The sequence below is a fragment of the Podarcis tiliguerta genome, assembly GCF_965153285.1.
Source record: "Podarcis tiliguerta genome assembly, chromosome: 5".
Classification (NCBI taxonomy): Eukaryota; Metazoa; Chordata; class Lepidosauria; order Squamata; family Lacertidae; genus Podarcis; species Podarcis tiliguerta.
Window position 1 is genome coordinate 41,615,561 of NC_139538.1, and position 27,854 is coordinate 41,643,414.

At 46.1% G+C, this 27,854-nt stretch overlaps 2 protein-coding genes across 2 annotated transcripts in view; one reads left to right on the top strand and one right to left on the bottom strand.

Annotated features, from left to right (window-relative positions):
- Window positions 1–7,248, top strand: part of SLIT1 (slit guidance ligand 1) — a 120,125-nt gene extending 112,877 nt beyond the window's left edge. The window contains exons 32-37 of the mRNA XM_083443783.1: window positions 1,062–1,299; window positions 1,447–1,577; window positions 1,848–2,002; window positions 2,416–2,704; window positions 3,282–3,493; window positions 4,172–7,248. Of these exons, the coding sequence (XP_083299909.1) occupies window positions 1,062–1,299; window positions 1,447–1,577; window positions 1,848–2,002; window positions 2,416–2,704; window positions 3,282–3,493; window positions 4,172–4,410 (1,264 nt within the window). The 3' untranslated portion in view covers window positions 4,411–7,248. The remainder of the gene's footprint in view (window positions 1–1,061; window positions 1,300–1,446; window positions 1,578–1,847; window positions 2,003–2,415; window positions 2,705–3,281; window positions 3,494–4,171) is intronic.
- Window positions 7,249–9,052: 1,804 nt separating this feature from the next.
- On the bottom strand, window positions 9,053–27,433 carry LOC310679069 (uncharacterized protein). The gene is made up of 2 exons (XM_083443782.1): window positions 27,368–27,433; window positions 9,053–21,891 (listed from the first exon to the last, which is right to left on the bottom strand). Exon 2 carries the CDS (start codon window positions 21,837–21,839, stop codon window positions 17,208–17,210), a length of 4,632 nt encoding a protein of 1,543 aa, XP_083299908.1. The 5' UTR covers window positions 21,840–21,891; window positions 27,368–27,433; the 3' UTR covers window positions 9,053–17,207.
- Between the last annotated feature and the right edge of the window lie 421 nt (window positions 27,434–27,854).

The following is a 27,854-nucleotide window of genomic DNA, read 5'->3' on the forward strand; positions in this document are numbered from 1 at the left end:
TTACATGCCTCGTGTGAATTGCTCTGCCCACCAAGGAGACGAGACAAGTTGTTCTGAACATCCTGGCAAAAGTAGTTCCTGTATATAGGGAAGTAATGTACAGAGATATGCGACATAGCTCTGTCCTGCAGCTGAGGTCAGCTTAAAACACTTGGGGCACATGCCCATGATATAAGCCTGCATAAATGTAGAATGCCTCTGAGCAAATTAAGAGGGTGGCAGGGCCAGCTCACCCATGAGACAAGGTGAGGCAAATGCCTCAGGTGGCCGGATCCACTGGGCAGTGGATTCAGCCTCAAAGGGATGCTGTGGTGGCAGCAGCAGCTATGGTGTACTCCTTGGAGGGCAGATCTCCTCAACAGCCCCCCCCCCCACATGCCACCTCTACAGTGACTAGGGAGAAAATGGTGGGGGCTGCCCTCTGGGCATGATTCAGAGTGAGCTCCCCCCCCCCACACACACACACAATGGCCTTTGATTCCCACTTCAACCATCCAGTAAGGTTGACTTGATACTCTCTATGTTCCTGCTGTAGATCTTCACTCACCCTTTCTTCCCTGGTTGCGTGGGGGAGCACACCATTTTGTGGTTCACCTCAGGTGCTAAAATGTATTGGGCTGGCCCTGTCTCCTGGACCACCCCATAACGACACCCCTGGCCAAAGATATTCTGGTTTCTTTATGGGTGAAGAAGCAGAAGAAGCAAACTGAGTAAAGTGTGTCAGTCTTCCCTTGGGATTCAGGGCGGTATGATGACTTGTATGTCACTTGAGTATTTGCCTTGTCCCATTCACTTGATGCCCCAGTGCAGTGAACTGAAGTGCTTTTAGTGTGCAGGCACAAACAGGGACCAGGAAAGATCATGGCTCAACACACATGCATGTGATTCCAGGCACATTTTACTCAACCTCTGGGAAGAGGAAGATCAGAGGAGAGGGCACACTGCCTTAAAACTGTATGAGTGCCACAGGGTCCAGCTGTGGTCCTGCTAAGACCCTGTGGTGTTATCCCCAAGTTGCCTCCTGCAATTTGTGCCTTGTTGTGTTCTCACTCTTATCATAGTGGCCAGCTCTGTGAGATTCCACCCCATGGCTCCCTCCAACCCAGCCCATGCGAGAGGGCAGAATGCCAGAATGGTGCCAACTGTGTGGAGCTAGGCAGTCGTGCCTTATGCCAGTGCCTTCCTGGCTTTGGGGGGCCCAAATGTGAGAAGCTGCTGAGTGTCAACTTTGTGGACAGGGACACGTACCTCCAGTTCACTGACCTGCAAAACTGGCCCAGCGCCAACATCACTTTGCAGGTAAGTGTTGATGAGCAAGGCTGCCGCCTCCGCTACCCCAAGAGCGGGCATCTGCCCACACTCTTCATCCGTGCCATTTGTGGGACTGGTTGGATTGTAGAATTAATGTTTCTGCCCCTTGCTTGTTCATTCCCTCGTTCTCTGCAGGTCTCCACGGCTGAAGACAATGGGATCCTCTTATATAATGGGGACACTGACCACATGGCGGTGGAGCTGTACCAAGGCCATGTGCGCGTCAGCTATGATCCAGGCACCTACCCCAGCTCTGCCATTTACAGGTAGCCCTCTGCCTTTGGCTTCTCCTTCCAGCTCAGAGTTACCCCCAGTCATTGAGCAAAGCTGTACATTGACCATGAAGGCAAAAGGAAGGGTTTGGGGGTCTGGATCGTGGGGAGTTAGTGCAGAAGTGACAGGGAACACGAGGCAAAGTGGATATGGGTGCTGCACTTCCATGCTGGATGGGTGCAGATGGCTGTGGATGCCAGATATCAGGCCCAAGGTTGGGTGCCACCAGCCTTTCCCATCCCACACCTCCCTTCTCTCCCTAGTGCAGAGACCATCAATGACGGGCAGTTCCACACTGTAGAGCTGGTGACCTTTGAGCGGATGGTAAACCTCTCCATCGATGGAGGAGACCCCATGACCATGGACGGCTTTGGCAAGGCCCACACGCTGAACTCTGAGGCTCCACTCTATGTTGGGGGTAGGACTGTGACTTGGGCCCAATCCAGTTGGGGAGAAGGGGGTGAGAGAGGCTGGTATCTCTGTCACCTACATGCTTGCACCTGGAGGGCAGTAACTGAACGGAGAAATCCTTCACTCTTCTTAGCTCATGTCCATTGGGTAGTATTGATGCAAGAGGAATGTTTCTGTTCAGTTCTCTCCAGGGTGGGGTGTCTGAGCTCATACTGCAAGAGCCAAGTGCCAAACTGAGGAGGAGTGATGGGCGCTGTGGGAGAGGGGAGAGAAACGGAAGAAGGTGGCTCTTAACATTCCACACAGCATTCCAGAATAAGGAATGCTCTTTTCCTTCCACCAGCACCATCTCTCTTTGCCCCTTGCTCTTCCCTCCTCTTCCTGCCCCTTACCTTGCTGTTCTTGCTCTCCCCTCCGCAGGGATGCCCGTGGATGTGAACTCTGCCGCCTTCCGCCTCTGGCAGATCCTGAATGGCTCCAGCTTCCATGGCTGCATCCGCAACCTCTACATCAACAACGAGCTGCAGGACTTCACTAAGACGCAGATGAAGCCGGGGGTGGTGCCCGGCTGTGAGCCTTGCCGCAAGCTCTACTGCCTGCATGGCATTTGCCAACCCAACACCCCTCATGGCCCCATTTGCCACTGTGATCCAGGCTGGGTCGGGCCCCATTGCGACCAGCCCGTTAGCAACCCCTGCCAGGGCCACAAGTGAGTACACAGCAGCAGAATCCCCCTCCACCCTTTCCTTGTGGGCTTCTTCTCTCACTGCAATGCTGTGTGCAAGATGGAGAGCGTGTGGGGAGGGACTGCAGCTCAGTGGGATTGCAGCTCCCTGTGTTCCTAAGTGTGACTGGAACTGCATCTTGTGGGCTCTGATTTTGCCTCTCCTGTTTGCTCATCTCTGATGAGGCAGGGCAGGCAGGGCATTTATGACTGTAGCAACAAAAGCAGAAATTAGTTGTCTCTAAAGCCCAGCACAGGGGCATAGGTTTGGGAACAGCGTTCAAGAACAGCACATACCAAATACCAACTCCTCCTTCACCTTTAAAGCAGCCTCAATAAAGCTGTACTTGTGTGTTTGGAGGATAAGGAAAGCTGGGGAGTCAGTGAGAACGCTCCTCCTCTCTCACTTCTTTGTATTTCTAAGATGATGTTGGAGAAGCCAGGGGGCACAGAGAATCTTGCAGGTCCTTCCTATGTTAAATGCTGCTTCTAGAAGATGGTGGCCTAACTGCAACCTTTTGAATTCACCTATATTTAGCTTTATGTTTCACTCATTCTACAGGTGCGTCCATGGAATCTGCATGCCCCTTGATGCCCTCTCCTATAGTTGCCAGTGTCAGGATGGCTACAAGGGAGCCTTGTGCAACCAGCAAGGGGAACTCCACAACCCATGCAAGAGCTTGCAGTGTGTTCATGGTCAGTGCCAGATCTCAGACACAGGCGAGGCCTTCTGTGAATGCAACGGGGGATTTGATGGCGACCTCTGTGACCAAGGTCAGGCACATCTCCCTTTCTTCCTTACATTCCCATGTGCCGCATAGCTAAGGCCCCCTGAGGGCCCTCCCCTGATAAGACGCCTGGGCCTCTACCTCAGCTGCCAGTATTGTGTTAAGCCAGGTATGCCCACCGTGGGCAGAAGAAACCCCAGCCAGGGCGTCCTTAGATGCTATTTCTTGCCCAGCCTCTTCCCCTAGTAAGTTTTCTAACAACTGTAGACCCCCATCCCTTCTGTTGCACCAGCTATAAATGGGAATTTGAAATTCTGTGCTCCCACAAAACAGCCAGTGTTGTACATCCCAGTACAATATCATTGCACTCTTCTTCCAGACACTATGGCCACAACTTTGGTAAGGGAGCATGAACAACTGAGCCACAAATTCTTGATTCCCTAACCCCACCCCACCCCCCGTCCTGCCTCTCTGTCCTCTCCTTCCATTGACAAAAAGCAAGACCAGTTTTGCAGGACCCCCTTCCAACCAGATAAGGGACAGATAAGATTTTTTTCTACCTGCCCCTAACCATTCAAAAGGCAAGATCATTCATCATAGTATGCTTATAGAATGCCCAGTTTTTTGAGTTGACCTTCACCAGAACCCCAAGCATGATGTATAATGAAGGCTTTCTCAGAGGAGCCTCCTTGCCTGACTTCCCTCTTCCTAATGTTTTCCCTAGAGTCGGAGTGTCGGGGTGAGGCCGTGCGAGACTTCCACCAGGTCCAGCGAGGCTACGCCATTTGCCAGACAACCCGGCCTGTCTCCTGGGTGGAGTGCCGGGGATCGTGCCCAGGGCCAGGATGCTGTGCAGGACTGCGCCTCAAGCGCAGGAAATACACCTTTGAGTGCAGTGATGGCTCTTCCTTTGTGGAGGAGGTGGAAAAACCCAGCAAATGCGGCTGTTCCCAGTGCATGTAGCCTCCAGCAAGGGACAGGCCGGAGCCAGAGACAAGTGGGCCAGGCCTGCCCTGACAGAGGCCTTGGGAACACCCTTGCCATCTCCTCTTGCCCCTGTTGCTGCTTGGGTGGGGCAGGGCTCTCAGTTTGGCAACGGAGCATCTCCTTTGGCATGGTGACAATGGCTCTTCTGGATGGACCAGACAAAGGTGTAGATAGAAGACTTTTGCTGGGAAATCCAGCCCAACAGATGTATTTATATCCAGCACAGACTCTATCTGGGGCCACTACTTGTGCACAATACGGATTCTTAGCAAGCCTGGCCATGCCTGTTTGTTTTGCCCAGGGTGGTGCCCTGAGAGGCCATGTCCACAGCTCATGCCTAGACACGGGATCCTGCCATTTCATATCTTGTCATTTTACCTGATGTTAGACCCTGCTATCCTGCACCATGTCTGTCTTTTTTCTCCTTTTCTTTTGGCAGTTTTGTTTTTTCTCTTGTTCAATACCCACCTGTTCCTATTCCTACTGGCTGCTCGTTGCAACCTCATCTTCTGTTTATAGGACTAAATTGCAAGTAATGCAGAGGCAGTGCCCGGGGCAAAGGCAGGAGGATTGTGTGCTGCAGAATTAGCAAAGTTAAAATCCCTTAGGTGAATGGGAAGCGTTTGTATGAACAGTTGCCTCCTATACCAGATGGTTGCAAGGTAATGGTGTTTAAAAACAGCTTAACCTTGGAGCTGCAGTCTGGTCTCAACTAATAGCAAAAAGGAGCCACACTTGCTCCACGTTGAATGATCCACCAGCATTAACAGGATTTACCACCACTTCCCTAATTTTGAAATCCTATACTCACTTAGCTGGGAGTAAGCACCATTGAACACAATGAGACTTAACTGCCAAGTAAGCATGTGTAGGATCTTGTTGCATGAGGGCTGGAGAAACCTTGGCTAGCAGTCTTCCTGTTGTACCTCTGCTGGATGGGACAGGGAGACTTTCATGTCCCCAGTTATAATGCCAGCCATCTCATTGATTTGAGGGCAGCAACAGGGACAGACATAGTTTTCTCTGGTTCTGCCTAGATCACTGCCTTTCTACACCGCAAAATCTGTCTTCTGCCCAAATGCCATCTGGTTTGCTGTAATGAAAAGTCTGGATATTTTCAGAGTGGTGCCTGTTCTGCAACTCAACGTCTGTGAACTCGAGAATAATCATTTTCATACCCATCATGCTCACTTTCACCTGCCTTTTAGAACGGGAGGGGGGGAATGAATTGCATGTGTCTCTTGCACTCATTTTACTGTAGCATTACTCTTCATACGCCAGGCCCACCCACGAAGTACCGTTGCCCTCTTGTAATGGGTTGTGGGGTTGGGTATATCAGCCACCGCCTGCAATAAAAGCTGAAGCACAGGCTTCCAAAGCAAGTGCTATAGATTATTTGCTCAGGTGGGGTTAGGCCTGGGCCACAGCATCAGAAGAAATAAGATGGCTCTTTAAGATCTAGGCAGTTAAAATAAACTAAGCTGACAGTACCTTCTTTTGCTATGTTTCCAAATCCCTGTTTGATAGAGTTTTTATGCTAGACCCTGGACAATAGAGCTGCAAATTGGTCAAAGACACTTTTGATCTAACTTATTCTTGCAGAGAAAAAGTAGTTTGCACTTATCACCACTAGCTACTGACCAATAATTAGAAGTAAAACCATTAGAGTTGCGGGGGGTGGGGTGGGGGGAGAAACACCAAGCCAGATTCCTTCAAATTCTGTACATGAAAAGTTATTATCTCTGATCTATATGCACTATGTTAATTAAGCAAATCTGAAGATTATTTGCAGAGTTTGCTCTGCTTCTCTTGGTTGGGAGGAGAAAAGAAATAGCACACAGAAGCTGCCATGTCCCAACCACTGGAAATGCTACTCACCCAGCCTGGGTTTTTGAGACTTCCATCAGACAGAGGCTTTAAAGTGTGTAGGAGACACTTGAAGGCTTGAAACAACTTTGTTCAAAAAAAATTGAGATGATATTCTCAGGATGCAGAATTTTCACCCAGTAGTCATGCCAGAATCCAGTTGCTGAGAAACAACGCGCTCTCCGGTACAAGCCTGGAGGCCTTGGCTGTACATGTGTTCTTGTTTCCAGGGCAACCTCAGCCAGATGCTTGTTCCCTGAAACTTATGGATCATGTTTCCTATGGTGGGGGGAAGTTTCCCTCCTAAAAGGTAGAGCTACTTGCCTGGAAGCATCTGGTACATGTAATCTCAAGGTTGCAGGTTTCTAGGAGGTACATTGGATATGGGAGAAATAAAAGGGTAGCATCTCGGGATACCCCCTAGTATAAAACAATTGGTTATTAGAAGCACAGGTTTTCAACTATACACTATATTATGGGTAAAACCAGCAGCAAGGAGGCTATCCTTTGCTCCTGCAGAGAATCAAATGGATGGCTAGTTGCAGGGGCTTCTACAGCGGCTCCCACCTTGTATCTCTCTGTGTGCGCTAGTCATGCAGAACCTGCTAACTCTTCCATTGCTGCAGGTTAAGAGACAGAAACTACATGACAGCAGGGCATAAGTTGCCTTGCTAGTACTAAAAGCCTTGACTGGTGACTTTTGCAGACAGGTACAGCATGAAACTCTGTTAACATAACAGGATCTGTGGGGCCATTTAAATCTGCAGCCATTCTTTCATATTCTGGTTTTGCCATCTTAAGTATTTTTCATTTCTATTTATTATAGAAACCTCAAGAATGTTAAATGTATTTTTCTTCACACTGAGAATGTGCAGCTTTTAAACTTCCATTTGTAAGGTTCCTAAACAAGTTCAATTACACAAAATAAACTAATTAGGGTTTTTGGAATTTCTTATGACTTCACATTTCCGATTATAGCCATTACACGTATCGAACGGAAAGTATCGTATGTCAGATTTTTTTTAAACTGTGCCTGCCACTGCAGTCCATATTTTGGTAATAAAGTAGATTATATTGGGTATTGTTTGGTAGCCATATGCTGCAGAGGGCAATGCTTGATGTTCACTGTTCATTTTGTCCGTCATGTACCAAAGTGAGTTTACACTTGCAATGTTATCTCAACCAAGTGGCAACACCTTCCACTTATCACCATACTTGAATGAAGATTGTACCAAGCTTTTGCTTGTTTACTGCTGGCTTTGAACCTCCCAGTGATCAGAACAAAGTGTTTTGGTGCCTACAGGGAGGGTAGCATCAACAACCCAATGGTGCAACCTTCAGGGGCAGCTCATGGAAAGGGTACTCAGCAATTGTGTGAAATGACGTCTTCTGTCACCTGTTGTAAGCTAACAGCTGAAGTAGGTTTTTATACATAATACTTAGATTCTTACATATATTAATATATTTGTATTTGGTATAGTATTTTTCTATGCTGTAAGGATGTCAGACAGCATTTCTCTGTTCTTGACAGGTGCTTCTCTGTCAGATGAAAACTGGCATCATTGGTTTTAGTAACTGAGGTTTGTGATTTTTGCCACGCTTTTAACGATCCGAGTTTATGATGACTCAAGTGAGGGAACTCAAAATTGTCCCTCCTTTAGAAACAGCAGAATTGATTTAGTTGGTTTTTTTTTAAACTACCAGTGTTGTCGTCCATGTGAACATGACATTAATTTAGCCACGTGGCTGGTCTTTTCTTTCCCCATAGAAAAATATAATAGGCTTGTCTCCCTCTCCCAGAACAATGGCCCAAATTAAACCTGCTGTTATTCAGTTTTCTCAGAAAAGAAAATTAGAGGGTCACTTCAATACAGGTCATGGCACTTTTCTTTTTTTCAACAATCACACTTGAGAAGGGGACAGTCATCTCCTTCAGTTCTGTACTCTAGAAAAGTACTTGGTCCACAGCTTAAACACACCAAATTTTGCTCCTTAAGCAGCACTTGGACATAAAACAAACCACTAACTTGCAACTGGGTTTTAAAAGCCCCACTTCTGACAGGCTTAAACAACCCTTGGACCTTAGGCATGTAAGAGGAAGTGTGGCACTGACATGGGATTGGTATTCTATTTCTGAGGTAGCTGGACCTGTTTCAGACTTGCACTTGAGCTTCTAGGTGCTGCTCCCACCAACTGATTTTATCCAAATTCTCCCGTACCTCACAAATGAGAGGCTGGGTAGTAGCTTGCTCAGGAGAAGTGGGACATATTGAGCTACACCTTTGCTCTTGTATAGCCAGTGTGTGGCAATTAGGTAGGTGCAACCACACCTGGCTGGCAATAGTGCCAAAATAGCGCCTCCTCACACACCCCGACAATGTGGTATCGAACCCAGCCTAAGCACGAAGAGCCAAGCACAGAGAAATGGGTCAACTAGGAGAGAAAGACTGGTGTCAAAAACAGTGCAGTGCCTACCTCTGCTGAAGCTAGGGCAATGACCGGGCTCTGAAGTTCCTACCCAAACTTTCTGGTTTCTTTTGGAGAGCCAGCCTGCTGTAGACCAGGTCAAAGACAACACCCACATGGGAGTGGTAGCTAACAAGGCAATCTTTCCATCTTCCAACAGTTCATTGTTTGGTGACATCCTTCACAATTGTGTATATGTCCTGATAACTTCCAAAAGCAGCAATTGAGATGGCTCATCAACATGTCTCGTCTTTGCACATCAAACTATATCACACCACACCAGTACTGATATAAAAGAAATGTTTAATAAGCGGCAATAAAGTAAGACTCCTTAGGGCACGCAGAGTACATACACAATGCATAAAGAGGAAGAAGAAACATGGAAAGAGGCAGAGGTCTAAGCCTCACCTGCAGCCCCACAGTCTGTAACAAGAATGCGTTCTCTTCCACTGGTGAGTTAATAAAGCACACAGAAAAATCATGGAGCTGTCACAAAAGTAATGGCAAAGATTCAATCCAATTTCCATGGTAAAGTAGCCCTAAGTGTTGTAGGTGTGTCAAACGGGTAGGAAGCCACTGAACAGAACCTTTATTTTTATATACATTTTCAAATGTTACTCAGGTGAGGTATATAAATATTACCTAATGACACATTTTACCAACAATTCACAGCAGACACGCTCTTCTTCTAAAGTCACAGCATTTCCCAGGGCCCTGAAGGGAATGAGGCTCCAACTTAAGCCTTCAGATACCCAACTCATGATCACACACTGGGTTTGGGTGATGTGCACAGTACCAGACCTGAGGGAAGGGGAATAGAGAGAATAGACCCCCCCAACACACACATTTGGTTCATCATATGGGGAGATAGGAGTCTCTTAGACACAGCAAGTAAAAATACCTGTGCAACACAGAGTGAAGAATGAACTGACTATAAATCAACACAGGAAGTGCAGAACACACCTGCAGTCTTGTTGAGTGCTGTGCAACACACTGATAGAGGTTCATTCAACTGGGCAGGAGGTTATCCTAAACTTCAAGAATGCCCTTGTGGAAAGGTTGCAAGTCTACCCCCCCCACCTCATTTAACAACTTCATCTGAGAATTGAGGACTTTTACAATGGATATAGGCAGGGCTGAAGCTTTTCAGATGGCAGAAGAAGGGTGCAAGCAAAGCAACAATTTTTCTGGAGCTACATTAGGAAGCTGCATTGCCATGTTTTCCATAGAAAGAAGAGAGGGGTGATGGGTGGGAGTTCTGAATGGCCATGACAAACAACAAGAAACAAACCCTTAGGAACTTCCACACAAGCCTAACTTTAAAAAATATGAGATAATCACAAAAGAGACATTCAAAATAAGACTAATACAACACAGGAGGGAGCAGAGAGCATAGAAATACTTAATGGTCCAAAGTAATAAAATAAAATAAATTCAGGGAGGCAGAAAGAGTAAAAAATGGGGCCCTGGACTCTTCACAGCAGCTGGAAACATGGGAAGTGATGAATGATTGGCTTAATCTAAAAAAAAGGGGGGGTGAGCACAGGAAACATCAAACACACAACACAAGAGGGGTTAGATTACAAGAGTCAGCTATAAATGATGCTTAGAGGGCACCATCACTTCCTCCATGTATGCCCCTGGCATTTCTCCCATCCTATCCCCACCAAGAGCTCCCCTTAATTCGGTATCCCTGAGTCCACCTGCCCAGGTGAATAAGCATGCAGAGATGTTGAAGCAAAATATGTCTCTTTCTCTATGTGGCAAGGCCAGTGAAGAAGGGCAGTCTTCAGTGAGATGTGCACACACATTTACACAAATATCCCCATAAGGACTTAAACATTAATTTGTCACTGAAAACATTATTACTAAAAATTCTTATTGCTCACATGTACTGTCCCCAAAGATGCACGTGACAAAGCGGGCTGCCCAGAACTGTACTTTGACTCGCTTCCACAGAAAATGAGATTTTAGATAACCCATGTAATGCTTTTACTCGGTTTAGGCCCAGTTCTAAGTTATGTCATAAGCCAGGGCCTGGGCTGTTTCACTTCGCATTGCAGGCGAGAGCTCACATGATTGAACACTCTGTCATATGAAAACATTCTCCCACATGCAAAAGCTAGCATATCGGGGAGGACAGGCTAAAACAATTTGCCCCGATAGCTTGCTTTCTATGTGAAAGGGCTTTTAAATATGGAGTATTCAATTATGTAAGTGTCATTAATATTTGTCTATTCTGGGTATAGCCCAAATGCAACTTCAGTGGGACCTAAGCCCTTGATTTTGCAGCATAAACTCCAAACCAGATGCCAGTCCTTGTCCCCCCCCCCCCCAATGTCCAATTATTTTTGCGGTAGGAACCCCCCACCCACCCAAAAAACCATACTACCAGTACATTGCAAACCAACAGCACACCCAAGACTTATTAGCACAAAGTACAGGAAATAAATATTTTAAAACTATTTACAGTATTCTTCTAGTTTTTGTGACCACCCAGGAAGAAAAGGCAGCAATTACCCTGCACCTAGGAAAGCATTACAACCGCTAGCTGGATGCTATGTTAACACAGCACCTACTATATATATTTATATATAAACACACATATACATATATGTATATATTCACATTGCATTTTAAAGTCACACACAAAAAGCAGATCCTTAAAAAACCTTTGATAAGCATTACAGTGTAAAAAGACCCACTTAGGTAAAAGGTCACACACGGGTAACAAAACCCATTCAGACTCCACTCATTTCCACTATTTCTGTGAGAAACAATTCTTAGGGCGACACTTCAAGAGGGAAGGGTTTTTAAGAAGAGGCCAGAGTCTCCTCTACCTGCAAACCAGAGCTCCTGAGTTCATCTTAGACTAGATAGGGAATTTTTCAGCGACCTAGCTAAAGGGGGGGGGGGGCGCAGTAAGAAAAGAAACTAACTGACAACAGGAGAGCAAGAAGAAGGCTTAGGGAAGAACATACAAGTGTCTTTTCATTGAGATTATCTGTGCCAGAAAGATGACGCATGGAAATTATCTCTGTGCAGGAAAATAGCATGCATGAAATGGCCCAAGGCGGTTTAACCCCTTGAAACAAGCTATGATCACATATGGACCTTTCAGGAATACGGAGACCTCACCCAGACAGCTCCATGCCATGAAATTCAAGAGCTAGATCAGGTGTGCATGTAGCAGGGAAGGGAGCAGTGGCAGATGAAGTCCAAGCAAGGACAGAGGTGGGATGTGTGAAAGACTAGGGAGGCACTGGTTTGTAGGCCATTGCATAGCATCATCAAATATCTCTTACCTGCATATTTGTTTCTATTTGGTGGGCATGTGGGAACTGAGTGAAGAGAGTTATATTTATAGCAACATTTTCAGAGGCACTCACAGATTTAATGAAGTCCCTTTTCAATTTGTGGAGGAATTCAACATAGCACTAAGGAGATTATTCTGTCAACACAAGCATTTCAGTTTTCCAGAAGGAACAATCGCCCTTCTCCCTCCTCCGCTTGCTGTCAATTACCCTGACACAGCCCTGAGCCAATTTGGGAGGCAGGGAGGAGAGGGGCTAAAAGCCCTGTAGCACTCACAGAAGACCTTGTGCTGGCTCCTGCTAGCGGGACTCAATAGTTGAATCCAGCCCAATACTTTGCATTTCCCTTTGGCGCAAGTTAATTCCCCATTGCTCTGCTGTGCTTCCTGGTGATGAGGAAGAGTGGTACCAACACTGATTTCTGCAACAAAAAGAGAAGCGAAGTACTGGCTACCACCTTTAAAGAGGACAAAGGCAGAAGACTGTCTTATCAAAGCCTCTGCCAAGCTAGTGTCATCTAGATGTCTTGGCTAGGGCAGATAGGAGCTGCAGTCCAAAAAATTTGGTGGGCAGCAGGCTGGCAAAGGCTGCCTTATCACATGAGGCTACAAATGGAACAAGGAAGTGACTCTGGAGAGAAAAAGATCTTTTCAGCAGCTTCTGGTTTAGAAGATGAATAGGAATACTTGGCCAGGGTGTTGCAGCTCATAATAATAATAAATGATTAGTGATAAGCCTCAGTAACAGTTTTGTGCAGCTTAAATATTCCCCAGACATAGAAGGGGAAAAGGGAGATATCATCATTATTCTTACTACTACAAAGCAAAACCCTATGCATAGTGACAGTAATTATGTCAGGAAGAAAGAGCCATAAATAGCATTCCTGCAGGAGCCACCCAGAAGCTATGACAGAGGAACTGTCCAGAGCTAAAGTTGCTACAAAAGTTTCTCTAAGCGTTGTGTGCCCTGCACCATCAGTCCTTGATAATGTGCACAGAAGTTGGGGCTTTCCCTTAAATACAAGATAACAGCCTTCACTGAAAATTACTGAAAGTAGTAATACTCTCAACCACAGGGAAAGAAAAGCACTGCACACTTGACCAAGAAAAAGGCTGATGGGAGAAAATGGAAGACAACTAATGGAAGATCTTTTTGTGAAGAACGTCTAGTTTGTCTCAACAAGAAGGGAGGGCAAAGGGCCAGATTTAAAGAGATGAGGTATAAAGTGATGAGCAACAGGGCAAGTTATGGGGAATTCTCCACCATACCATCGGGGGGAAGAGGGTCCCTTTTCAAACACAGTGTGTGCTAAAGGAGAGGCTAGGATTCATGATGGCCCATTGCATCTGATGGAAAGAAAACAGTACAGAGGCTAGTTTTATCCAATAAGCAAAGCCATCCACTCTCTTCTAGGAATGCCCAGGTAGCATGGAAACAAGAATGTGCAAACCACCCCAGTTTGACTATACTTGTGAACAGGGGTTTTGCGACAGTACTCACTGGTATCACCTCTTTTTTGCTGCCCATGGCAGCCATCTTGTGCTGACACCTGCCACACTTTTATCAAGACATGATAATTCATTTTTTACCTCCACAAAAAGCACTGCCTTTAGACCATTTTGGCAATGGGGCCCAAGATGCTTAAGCAGTAGAACCTGCCAAGCACGTAGAGAGGAGCAGAAACAGAGCCACAGTTAGAGGAACGGAAAAGCCTTTCTTGTCACTATACTGAGTAAGACTATTACAGTCGCAACCCCAGGCTTCTCCCCTTACTCTCGCAATTCTTTTGCTAGAGAGCAGTACCAGGTTAGACCAAGTTTATAACATCACCAGGCCATAGCAACTGTACTACTGCAGATAACCATTGATTCTGGAAAGAGCACCTATTTTTGCTGCAGAAACCAACAAAGCAAGATTGCATTTAACAGATGACACACACTCCTTGCAAAAAAAGTAAGAAAAAGAAAGACAAATGCTGAAGAAGTGGACGGATGGGAAACAGTGCGCAGGAATTAAGCCCCTGCAAAGAGAAGAGCCCAACCCAAGAAGGCTGTTTTCCGAAGTTATATCTACTGGAAGAATTAAGAGTCAAGTTCTCACTATCACAAAAGTGGGTTACAGGGCATCAAAGGGAGAGGAAATGGCCTCTTTGCAACTTACTTAGCGGACAGCATATCAACCTGGCATGTTGGTGACAAAGTGTCACTTGCATGACGTAAGGACTGATGCACAGAGCACAGTCTGAAGAATGCCTCCCAACCAGAAGGTAGCTTTGCTTCAATATAAATCATACTAAACTATCACCATCAGAATTTATTTTTAAAAAACAACTCTAAATTGCTTTAAACTACTTGGCTCACTTCTCTCCCCCCCCCCCAAGCTTACACTAGTCTATTGGCTACATGGCAAAGGCTTGCCTTGCCTTGCCAGAAGCCACTGATGCTAGAACCTGGGATAAATCAACCACTGGACCAAACTCTCTCCAGACCTCACCAAAACACTGCAAGGCCTGGTCACTGTATTCCAATTTCTCATAGGCAACCTTGCAGAAAAGGTGGGAGGGGAGGGGCAACTGTGAAGCTCTCAAATGCTACACAGGGCTTACAAAGGGATTCTCTTAAGTTACAGACCACACAAGAAATGGGAAAGCAGAAAGGTGTAGAAATATTTTATTAGCAGTGTCGGGATCAGAATCAGTAGCCAAAAGTACCACAAGGTGCTCAGCCACCCAGCAGAGTGTTAGGAAGCAGCCCTGGGTTGAGGGAGCAGGAGGATTTTACACCTTTCTGGATGGAGGCATTTGAAGTTGGAGAAAAGTAGAGGTGAAAAACCTGACATGCTCACCCTTTCCTCTCACTCACACATACATGCTCACGCACCACACTTCCTTAAATACCTTTTAATACTCCTGGTGGAATGTCTAGCACATTTTATATGTGCAGTTCAAATAGCAATCAGACAAATACGTATCAATCTTTACAGAGAATGCTAGGCCTGACTTAATGCTTACAACAATTCATTTTATACAGCATGATTTACATCAAAAGACAGAAGTTAAAAATCAATGATTCAAAAGTATTCATACAAAAAAAGTCCACCCTGATGTGTCTTATAGCTTTAGTGCACCCTCTCAAGACACAGACTTGGGTAAGCAGGTGAGCAGGAGGGCTTGGCAGTTCCAGGCGCTGCCTCCCAAATCTCTTTGATCAATGGAACAAATTATACAGCTAGTTATTTGCGTTCTGCCTGCAGTAATGAGCTTTGGTATAGGAGTGCCAATGCTAACGCACCCTCCCTCCTTTAAAAAACGAAGTAAAACCAATTTCCTTGCACCTAAGCCTTGTTCTTGCTCCCTAAAGAGTTTGCCTTTCCTTTTATTCTACAAATCCCTCACCAACTGGAAAGACTGGTTCCAGCCAGTTAATATAATAATGTGTAAAGATGTGTTTGAGTACGTCGATCTCAGATGGTATCCATGGAAAGCTATTCTGAAAGGTCAAGCCATTCGAAGGCCTTCGCGGGAAGCTCCTGGGTGCCACGCACAGCAAGCGAGAGGACGTTTGCACAAGTTTCTAAGCAAATACCTCTGCCTTTGTTGTGATTTAAAGGAAAACTATGGAAATAAATAAAAGGCTGCTTTTCTCTCCAAGCCCAGAGTAGCAGCAACCACTGTCTGTCACCCAGCAGATGGGTAGCACAAAGTACAAGGGGCAGGGAGTTTCCTCTGAGAAAAAGGCTGCTTCCAAATGCTGTCAGATCCAAAACAAATGTTTGCACTGAGAAGGGGACTGTTTGCCTTTCTAATAGGTGTTCGTAGAAATACCTTGTCTGAAGACAGATACTTCTTGACCTTTACATAATGCATTGATTAAACTTGCAAGGTGAGGCCTTGGAAGGGAGAGAGAAGCTTGCTTACTCTCAAGCTGGAACCAAACCACACTTGCAAAAGCACCAGATATTTCTAGTTGCTTCCTTGTTTGCAGCCAGCATTGCCTCCTTCTTATTTTAATAACAATAATTTTTAAAATCTTTTTGACATACGGCAAACAGGGAAAGATGAAAAAAGAACTTGCAGCAACTGCATAGAAATCATATAAGTTTACAGCAGAGAAGAACCTCTGACTACGGGCGCTTTCCAACATTAGTTTTTACAGACTCACGAGATGGATGCAAGCTTCACTTTGGAATGGTTTTTTGTCCGTCTATTTCACTGCTAAGATGTGCTTTCAAGTACCCATATTTCAGGGGTGTTCAGGCCTCACAGTAAAATGGACAGGAATACCACCATTCTGAAATGCATCCAGGCTGCATTTGAGGACACAGGCCCGAAGGCACCCGCCTGTAAACAACCATGTCAGAAGTGGCAGGCAGTGTGCATGTACTTAATAGGGAAGGGCTCTCTAGCCAAACAAGCAGTCCAGTTCCTTTCTTGGCTAAGTACAAAGTTGGCCGAGCATGGCTGCCAATCACTGACGCTTCGGAATCAGCATCTTTTTGACATGAGAGCAAGGCTACATTACAGCCAAGCCCCAGTTACACAAGATAGTCCAACTGTTCATACCTTAACAACAACACACACCATTCTGACTGACTGACTGACAGGATTAAAGGATGCAAACGCTTTGGGTTTTGGCTTTATAATGCCCTGCTTGGTTTAAACAGTGCCAGGATGCTACAATGCACAAAAGGAAGAAAATGCTCCTGTGTGAACCCCAGCAGGTGGGCTGCCAAGGTCTATGGGATGTGCATGAAAGCTGGTTCTCTTTCCATTACAGTTCAAGTGCTTGTGCATTAACTATAAACTGCCAGCCTTTAAATCACACAGATTAATTTATTCAGTTCCTAAAAGGATAAATAAGGCACTGTACTTCGAACTGAAACTGCCAAACTCCTAGTTCCACTCCAGGAGCTTTCAGAAGCAGCAACTTTCCTTCTCAAGGGCAGAGAATAATAGCTTCTCCTTCTGGCTGCAACACAGCTAGGGGGCTCCTCATCATCTGAGAGCGGGGGGGTTGGCCTTCGGCTAAACACTTGCCACCCTCCCCACAATGTTCAGAAGTGGATCTGTTTAATGCATTAGGAAGTATTTCCGTGACCCACCTCCTACCCACCCCCAACCTCAGCCGGTTACTTTGCATCCAGACACCTGCGTTTGCTGGGTGAAGAGTCTTTGCTTGCCCTCAGCTTCCTCTTGCCCTGGGCTCTGCTGCTCTCCTGAATTCGCTTCATTGACCTAGTCAAGGCTTTGCCACTGCTTGCTTTTGGGGCAGCCACTTTGGGAGGTTGGCTGCTGGAGTCTCGCACCGCTTTCTGCTTGGGAGGCTTAGCAAGCCCTTCTTGCCTGGAAGGCAGACTTGCCTTTTGACCGGCCTTGGCTTTCCCCTTCTGGACGGGGGGCTTCCTTTTCCCAGGTCGCAAGTCATTCAGCTTCTTTGCCTTCTCGTTCCCAGACACAAGCTTATGACCCTTGTCGACAGCCGCCTGCTTCCTGGTAGCAGGAGGCCCTGCAGGCTTCGGTTTACTGGCTTTCTTAAGAGGAAGCCTTTCTTTGCTCGAGGTGCTCAACAGCCTCTGTGACCTGCTGCTCTCGGTCGGCGACTTCTTCCTGGTTTGCTGAAGGTGGCCTTTGGATGAGGTGTCCTCCTGTACCTTGCCTTTCGCCTTGCGCCCCTTCCCTCCTCTTTCAACCAGGCTTGTCTTAGTCGCAAGTGGGGGGGCTTGGACCTGCTGGGCCAGTTTCGGAGACACCAGGGGCTTAATGCACAGGCTCTTGCCGCTCGGCTTGCTTTCAGCAGAGGGGTGCTTGGTCACGCCGTCATTCTTGTCCTGCTTGGCCACCTTGCGTATGGCGTTGAGTTTGCCTCGCAAGTTGGAGTACTTCCTCAGGATGCGAGAGCTGGTTTGCACAGGCGTGCTCGGAGGCTGGGCGCTCTTGGCTTCGGCTCTGTGTTCCACGCTTACTTCGGAGGGAGGCGTCTGCTTCGAACTGGCAGCCTGCTCGGGCTCTTTGTCCTCAGAGCCCTCTCGAAACTTAGCCCACATCCTCTGAATCTTGATGGTGTTTTTGGCCGGGGTCATAGCAGCAAACTTCTTCAAGTGTTTCTTCAGGCGCTCAGCTTGAAGGGAGCTAGGGTAGCTGCCGGAATAACAGCCCTTCTGGAGTGGAAGCTTGATGAGGGGCATGTCCCCTGGGAGACGGGTGTTCATCTTCTTCACAATGACCAGAGACCTGGTTTCAGTGGTCTCCATAAACCACTTGCAGATGTTGGACATGTCAAACCCCTTCATGAACAGCATCTGAACCGGGGAGAGCTTCTGGCCTTCCGTGGGCCCTTTTAATTTGCGGGTCCTCTTCTTGCTTTTCCAGATCTCTTTCAGTTTGTCGGATTTATTCTTGACCTTTGGAGCTGGCTGAGCCTCTTTCTCCAGCTGAATCCACCCTTTCTGGATCTTCATGTACTGAGTGTTAAAGTTAGTGATGAGTTCTTGGTTCTCTTCCTCAGCACACCATTCCACAAAACTGGGCTTGTTGTCAGAGAGCACTTCCATGCTACTGAAGCCAACGGTGTCTTCACTCTGTGCCTTTTCTTGGTCTGTGACATTAGAGCCTGCTTGTATAGTCACAGCATTAGAATCTCCTTGTATGGTTTCTTTTCCAGAAGTGTTTTTGGAGGCAGTGGCCACAGGGGTTGGGGCAGGGGTGTGCCTCAGGTTGTAGAACTGGAGAGCTGGCTTCTTAGATTTTACCGATCTCTCTGGTGGTACAAGCTTGCTTTCACTCCTGCTAACAGAAATGGGCCTATGCTGGGTGTGCAACTCCTCTGTAACCTCCATCATACTGTCAAAGTTATCTGGAGTGCCTGATGTCAAATCTGACTGCTTTTTGCCCTTATCAGAGGTTTCTGCTGGGGCAAGAACACTTCTCCTATCAGAATCACCCTCTAAGTAAATTTCGAGCATTGCCCCTGCCTTGTCCTTGTTTCCTTCTCCATTCTGGTCTTCCTCTACTATGGTCTTTTTCGCCAACAGTGTCTGAGAGGCCTGTCCCATTGTGATGTCATTTCTGTCACCTGGCTGCTGCTCAGAAGAATTCCCAATGTTGTTTAGCAGTGTTTCATGGAACCCATCATTTGGGAAACACAGCGATGCTGCACCGTCAAGTTGCATCTCCCTCTTGAAACGCTTAGCACCAGGGCTTTTAGAAAGCTTGATCTGAACTTGAGGAAGTTGTAGAGACATGGAAGAAGTTGATTGCTCAGGACTATCCTCTGCAGGTGACAGGGATTGTTGGCTTCGAAGACAGCGATCGGATACAATCTGAGTTTTTTTCTCGCGCTTTCGTTTTTTGTCTGTGCTTGTTTTGGAAGAAGCTCCCTCCTTGTTGTCCACTTCTGATGTTTGGGGCACTGCTGGAGCTTCGCTATCAAGTTCCTTTCCATCATCCACCTTGCTTGTTTCACTTGTATCTTTTACTGTTCCCTCTCCCCAATCTTCATCATTATCTGCAACAGGCAACACAGTCTCACTTTCCCCAGAGTGGATTCCACCTGAGTCCAGAATCCCTTCTATGCTATTTTGACTATTAATACTTTCATGTGCATCTGCACCCTGCAAGCTGCCAGGGAGCTCTGCAGCATCCAAGTCAGAAAGTGGCTGTGAGAGCTCCGTATCTAACTCGCCAGGTCCCACCACTGGAGATTCTATAGAAGGAGCCCCTGAAGGAGCCTCTAGGTCAATATGGGCAGGAGGCTCAGACACCACAATGCCAGGAGACACTGCCCTTGTACTGGCAACAGGCTCCCCTGGACACATACGCTCTGGGATAGGAGGGAGTTCTCCAGGGAGGGCTATGGAAGGCTCCAGACGGACAAGGGCAGGAGGTTCTGCCAGGTCTATAGGGGAAAGAAGTGGGGGTTCCACATCGGAAGGTAGTTCTACAAATGGTGGCAAGTGTTCAACAGGGGCAGGCTCCTCCAGTGGAGGCATCAAGTCCATTCCGGGGGAAAGGTCTTCAGGGGGCTGAAGGGCCATGCTGTCAGGAGGCACCTGGTCTGGAAGAATGGGAGGCTCAGGGATAGCCTCGGTCTCTGAGAACATGGCACTTTCCTCACCATTGGCAACCTCTGAAGCAGACAACACCACAGATTCTCCTGTGTTGCCACTGTCTTCACTGGGTCTGCTACTCTTACAAGAGTCTGTGCCACTGCCAGCCTTCTGCATAGTGTCCATGTCCATTTCGTCCTGTGGCTCCCCTTTGCTCAGTTGGCAGGGAGAGACAAGAGTGGTCTGCAGTGAAGAATTGGAGAGGCTGCCTTTCTCTACACGCAAAACAAGGCTGGGTGGCGGGGAGAGAGCAATTGTGGATGCTTCAGCAGAACTGTCTTCTCTCTCCTTCACAAAACTTACCTCAGGAGCGGCCTTCTCAGCCAGACACATCTCATCTCTCTCCTGAGTACTGTTGTTGGAGGCATCTCCTTGAGGGACATCCACAGCAGGTCTTTTGTCAACATCGCCACTCATGGCCTGGGCTGCTGCTAAGCAGCTATCACTCGGAAGAGAAGCTCCCTGGCTCAGCACCTCAGGCCTTGGTGCCAGTGTGTTCCCACTCTCCTGTACATGGGAAGTCTTGGCCAAGGTGCGAACTGTGGGAATCTCACAGCACTCACCATTGTAGTAGTATCCACGAGTGCTCTTCCTTGCCGTCTTCCTAGAGGAGACCACCCTCTTGCTCTCAAAGTGGCACTCTGTAATTGGCTGGCTGATATAAACAACATCGCATTGGTTGTCATAGTCATTAATTCTCAACCCTGAAGGCCTTTTGCTCTTACGTGTGCTTTTGGTGGAGGATGAGTTACTCTTGGTCCTGGAGTGTCCATTGGTGGTTTTGTGGTGAACCACTGGCACAGGGCTATTGGATAGCCAGCCGTCCTTGGCATTCTCCACATGGGTCTTGTCAACAGGTTGCATGTTATAGCTCCCCTTGCTTTTCCCTGAAGCCTGGAGGTGGTTCTCTGCCTTCAGTCTTGCTTCTTGGTCATTCATTTCAGTATCCGGGTGCAAAGAGGCTTTGGAGCTGCACTGCAAGGCATTCTCTTTGTCTGCTCTCCTAGGGGAGCTGGTGGTGAAGCCTGGCTCTCGTGTTTCCTCTGGGAAAGCTTTAAAAGTGTTCTTCTGGGAGCCCACCAGACCGTCTTCACTCATGTGTATGTTTGTTGCTTTCACAGCATTGTAGCCTCCCAGCAAAGCTCTATTTTGCACCTGGTCTTTGTCATCCTCACCTTTCCTACCCCCCATCTCTTGGTCACTACCAAGGGCTTGGCCTTCCAGACTTTTAGCAGAGTGATGGGAATTGGAAGCAGTGAGGTATCCTTGAGAGGGACTGTCCCTGGGACTTGCAGAACTTGTTCTAACGCTAGGAAGCTCAGGGAAGTCTCTTCGGACAACTGGGCTGCAGTTTTCCCTTCTATCTGTAGATTTCAGATCCACAGCCTGCTTCAGGGCATGGCAAAGTTTGCGCAGAGAGCCATGAGACCCTGATTGCTCTGTGTCCAGGGAAGAAGGGAGCTTTGATTCAGAGCAAGAAGTTCCAAGCTCCTGGTTCTCAGTACGATACTGGCTGCAGCCAGAGCTACAAGTGGACACATCCATGTTTTCTGCTCCAGGTAACTGCTGTCCCTCACAGCCTGTCTGTACTTCAGTGCAAATGTCGTTTAGGACACGGACGAAGTGCTTCTGATGGTACGTGCACAGTCTGACCATAAATTTTTCCAATGGAGATTTCGGCTGGCCAAGACAATCTGCAGCGTCCTCACTAGAGAGAGGGAGAGAGAAAGAATCAGTAAAGTTGGGTAGCAAATCACTTTACACTGCAAATCTTCACAACTCTCTCTCTCCTTTCTGCTCCCCTACACTGCATGCTCTACGAAGATGGCAGCTCCAATTGTCTACCTAAAATGAGCAGGCAAGTAAAGCAAAAGCTCAAGATTATGTTTGTCATTTCTCCCTTGCCTCTTCATGGCTCACCTATAGCCTCAGTATATTAAACACTGAAAAGTTATTGGGACAAACCTTGCTTTATCCCTTCACTTTTGTCCCTTAGAAAGATTGGTTCTAGGGGAAACCAATCTGAACAAGCTGGAAAACAACTACAGTCACATCTTGGCTTTCGAACATCTTGTGAGTTGAACATTTTCGGCTCCCGAATGTCGCAAACCCAGAAGTGACTGTTCTGGTTTGCAAACTATTTTTGGAACCCAAATGTCTGACGGGGCTTCCATGGCTTCTGATTGGCTGCAGGAGCTTCCTGCAGCCAATCAGAAGCCACACTTTGGCTTTCGAATGTTTTGGAAGTCAAACGAACTTCCGGAAGAGATTCCATTTGACTTCCAAGGTATGACTGTACCAGATTCCCCATTTCCCTGCAGACATTTCCCCATTTCAGGCAATGAACAGACTGCCATTACTGCTCTGGGAATCTGGCCGAAGGGAAGGCCAAATATCTCTGTAAGTGATAAAATAAATATTCTCTTCCCAAATTTGGTGCAAGTCCTCAGCAGCTTCACAGGGGCAGGAGTTTAGGAAGAGACAGACACCCAACAATGAATAGTCTTTATAACAGCTATATATACAAGATCCTTAACATACAGTGGTGCCTCGCAAGACGAAAAGAATCCGTTCCGCGGGTCTTTTCGTCTTGCGGTTTTTTCGTCTTGCGAAGCAAGGCCATTGACGGAGTAGCGCTATTAGCGCTATTGGCTAAAAAAGGGCTAAAAACGGCTTTTTAACACTTGGGAGATTAGCGGTTTTGCTGCTAAAATGCTTTTAGCAGCTTAGCGATTCAAAATAAGGGGTTTTGGAGCGAAAAAAAAATTCAAATTTTTTCGTCATTTTTCGTCTTGCGAAGCGCCTCTGCAGACGGAAAACCCTTTCGTCTTGCGGGTTTTCCATCTTGTGAGGCATTCGTCTTGCGGGGCACCACTGTACTTAGACTGAATAGCCAACCTATAGACAATAGCATTTGCCCTCTCCGCATCAGCCACCACAATTCCATAAACATGAAGATCTGAAAGAGCTGTTTTGAATAATAATTAACTCAACAGGTGTGGAAGGAGGTGGCAGCCCTGAGGACAGCAGGGGGCTGGGGGATGGCAGCTGGAGTGTTTGAGAACAGCAAAATATCAATAAACATCCCTATCAATCTTTTCCCTCCTGCCCCCAAAGTAGGTAGCCCGGTTCTGATTTATATACAACTTATATAATCCAGTGGCTAGGCTGCTGGTAGAGAAGATACATCATCCTAGAGAGTGAGCAGTATTATCTCTTGACAGCTACTGAATAAAACGATCTACCTTTCTGTCTTTGGGAAGTGCATGAAAAATTATTCACTCTCATTATTGAACTCAGGAGCTGCACTACTGAAGCGGTTCATATGTTAATGGCAACCTGGGTGACATGGCCTTGTGCTCATGTTTTCATCCTCCTTGTGCCCCACTTCAGTTAGTTACTTCCTCTTTAGGACAAATCAGTTTGCCATCACATCAAATCTGGCAAACTGTGGTTCACACCTATCCTCCAAGCAGGAATACAAACAAGTTTTGAACCATAGTGTGCAATCTTGGAGAACAAGCACAGAAACCATAGTTTGTGCTATGGTGAAATGGAATCTGAACAGAGGAGAGCTATGGACTATCATGTGTGCTAAAGAGAAGGAAACTAACTGAACCTGAGTATGGGAGGGAATAGAGTTGTGTGCGAACACAAAGCTTGTTCAAATACAGTCAAACCCCGTTTGTCGAATGTAATCCGTTCCGGAAGCCCGTTTGGCTTCTGAAATATTCGACAACCAAGGCGCAGCTTCCGATTGGTTGCAGGAGCTTCCTGCACTCAAGCGGAAGCCGCGCCGGATGTTTGGCTTCCGAAAAACGTTAAAAAACCAGAGCATTTACTTCTGGGTTTTCGGTGTTCAGGAGCCAAAACGTTCTGAAACGGAGGTGTTTGGGATCCGAGTTTTGACTATAGTACCAAACCATGTCTGAACGGAGCCACTATTAGAAGCTGGCTACTGATTCCAAAGAAAAAGCATTCACATTAGTTTCTTATCAGGATTGGTCAGGCCTATCTCTCACAAATGAGGGAATACTCCTGTTTCTCAGCTGTACCATTGCAGATTTCTGTTAGGGGCTCAACAAGATTGAATGCTCTTCCATTTGAAAAAATGCATAGAAAACTAGATGGCTAGGAGAAGGATCCTTGCCTTTCTCTCTAACATGTTAGTTTTCTCTGTGTATTTCTTTTGAATGGAGGAGTATTCAATCACTTTAAATCTTTAACCATTTACTGAAGTGGTACAGTCCAAACACAGGTTTGCCACATGAGACAACTAGAGCTCAGATTGCCTGAAGTAGAACCTTATACTCTTATTTTGTAGCTTCTCTTTACCTGAGCTCTAATTGTTGTTGGGTACATAAACCTCATATCTGAATATTTTGCAAGCCCACATAATCCATGGAAACTTCCTTTCCAGCTCATTCATAAATAATGTTTGCCAATCTCTGAATCAGAATGGTATGAAGTATCTTAAGTAAATATAAAATTGTTCAGTCCAATATATATTCAAATGCACGCATAGGACATCATCCTAGAAAACAGGTTTTTTCAATCTAGTTTACTAATTATACTGAGATGTCAAATCAACATTCAATTACGATGTCAATCAAGCAGTTCCACAGAAACTGAAGAAAGAATCAATGGAAAAAGTGACCGAACTATTGATGTAAACCAAGCTTTCCATTCGGTTATTTGAACTATCCTTGAGAAAGTCAGGCAAACTTAACAACTATCGTCAGTAAGCTAAAATGATAGAACCTCAGCCTAACTGATACCCTGTCACAGTCCAAAGCAGGGGTAACCAATGTGGTACCTGTTGTTGAACTATAACTCCCATCAACTTCAGCCAGCATGAGCAGTTGTCAGGACAGCAGCCATATTTAAGTACTTAAACTGGGCTATAAAGATCCTGGATAGAGTATGACTTCTCAACAGCATTCCCCTGGGTTCTGTTCAATCACTGTTGGGCTTTCTTTCGTTTGTTAAATTAACTAGAAGAATACTGGAAACCTAAAGGACCAACACACCAGCATATTTAACTGAGAGTCACATTGATTTTAATGGAACTTGCTTCCAAGTAAGTATGCTTAGGATTGCAGTCTCAAGAGGCCAAATGAAAGGTGAACTGTGCTTATTAAGGTCACTTCTTAGACCTGTTTATAGAGTATTCATCCTATTTTTTGTTAGCAAAAAGCTTGCAAGGAGGTTAGACAACATTATTCTGATTTGTTTGAAGGGAGTTTACACAATATTACATCAAGCAATTGTTACACCCCCCCCCCCCCCATTTTCACAGTACTTTCCTTATCACAAAAGGTCTAGTTTTGTGGAAAACACATTAATTATTATTATTATTATTATTATTATTATTATTATTATTATTTATACCCTGCCCTTCCCAGCCAAGACCGGGCTCAGGGCGGCTAACACAAGGTAAAAACAATTGATTAAAATACAACTTAAAAACAAGATTAAGTAATTTGATGTACAACAGCATCAAATCAACCACATTTGTGCTCCTTGATTTGGCCGTATGTGACTGAACCCCACCTGAAAATAGCAACAGTCTAGCAGCACTTCAAGACCATTTAATCGTTTTTAAAATGAACAAGGGATGTACTCATGACATTTCGCTGAGTCTGGTCCAGACACTGCAGTCAAAAGGTTTCTTAGCAACGATTAGGATACAGGTAGGGTTCCCCGCTAGGTCACAACCTGCAGAACCTTCTCATCTCTTGGGTAGCACCACAGCCATTACACAGGATTCAGCTGTGGCTTTTCCTGTTTCTCCTCCTAGGCCTCTTACGCACCCTCCACCCCCAGCTGCTGTGTGTCAAAACAAGAGTTTCTCTGGCTGCAGCAGGTGGGGGAAGTGTGAGTGTGGAAACTGAAGCTGCATCCTCCTTCAGAGCTGCAGCAATATTAAAGTAACAAAAGGATTCTCATGGTTGTCGCCTGGCAAGCCTTGATGCACGTAGGGATGTCGAATCTGGATCTTGATCAGCTAAGCTCACACACTGCAGAAGAACTCCCATTTATGTAAGAACAAAAGAACATCCAAAATGGTGATTGTTGCATATGCTTGTTGCAGATAAAGTAACTCTTTGCAGGATCCACTTTTCCAAAACTCTTGAGAGCCTCCAGCTTGCATAGATTTTCCTGCACATTTTTAAAAATACGAACTTTTACAAATCCCAGTATAAACACATCTTTCATTGGAAATTGAGAGTGGTTTAATTTTGCTATCCTTTTTTATTACTTTACCTTGTTGATCTGACACATCTTAGCCCCTATAAAGACCCCCCCCCCATTCATCAAGGAGCTCTGTTCCTCTTTTGTTGTGCACATAATTTTAAGAGCCTAAAGGTCACCCGCAGCAGATTTCACCTCTCTGCCTCCTGACTTTGGGGCTCTTATAGCACCTGCCACAGCTTTCCCGAGGGCAGCCTTCACTGCTTCTTATTCCAGTTTGTCACTAAGTACGAGAGAGAGAAATCAAGGGGCAGTAGCTGTCATTTGTTCAAACACAACTGTTGCCATGCAACAGTCACAGTGCCACAATTAATGCTTTTCAGATTTTGCTCTGCAGTGCAGCTATTTGCATAGCTGGATGCTGAAACATGTCTATTTGCACAGAGCTGTCACTGGCTGGTGTTCTGTTCTCAATTAGTATGTGTGCACAAATCCCTACATGCACATATACAGTCTGTTTCTTCGTTGTTTTGTTTTCTTCTGAAGGATGCACACAGGCTGCTAAAGAACATTTTAAAATTTCTGAGCAATGCTGGTGATTTTTAGGGTGGGGGCAGGAGATTAGCTACAATAGCAAACAACAGTAATCTTCCGTTTGTAGGTATTTGGAGGGTTTATCTGAGAAATGTAGTTCTTGAAGTTCAGGCCATTCAGTTTGGCCCCTATTTGTATAACCACCAAAATCTTCTACTTAACACACAAAACACCCCCCTATTTCCCACTTCCTTAATATGACCAAAACAGATGCATCTTCCCCAGCTACAGAACAGACTGTTTGGAATCCATCTAACTGAGCTACTGTATATCCAAATAAGAGGGGTGTGTGTCCCAATTAATCACCCACTGCCTCCCAAGTTTCCTTTCCATCTCCATTTAGCCCCCTGGTAAATCAGTTTGACAGAGCATAAGTTTACAGGTATGTTTTGTACCTCAGAGGCACAAGAAGAAGCAGCAGAACAAAAGTTCAAGGCTAAGTGTTTCTGTTCCTTTCAGATCACTCTAAGCACCACGATTATAGCTCTGTAAAAAAAACAAGACATAGCTATAAACTTATAAAACCCAGCCCTGTTTGTTTTTTTTTATACATCAAGAGGGAGACAGTTCTCTCCCTCTCCCTTATGCTTTTCAGCAGCCAACTCACAAAACAGATTATCAGCAGCAGAAGTCCCAGCACCCAGCTGTAGCAGAACTTCCTCTCCCCTTCAGACTGAGGGGGCAACAGAAACCTCAGTCAGAACATGAAACAAAGTTTGAATTTGTCACAAGATGGACATGGTTTTGAGCCTGGGCTGCAGAGGCTTTAGAAAGGTCAGTGAAGAAGTGACACATCGCCTCTGTGCAGAAACACCCCTTATGAACAGTGGTCCAGACCTCCTCCTCATAGCAACCCAAAAAACACAGGGGGTTAGTTTGAAA

Bases quoted from the DNA above. Each gene is read 5' to 3' on its own strand.
- LOC310679069 (XM_083443782.1), bottom strand. From the start codon at position 21,839: ATGGTCAGACTGTGCACGTACCATCAGAAGCACTTCGTCCGTGTCCTA.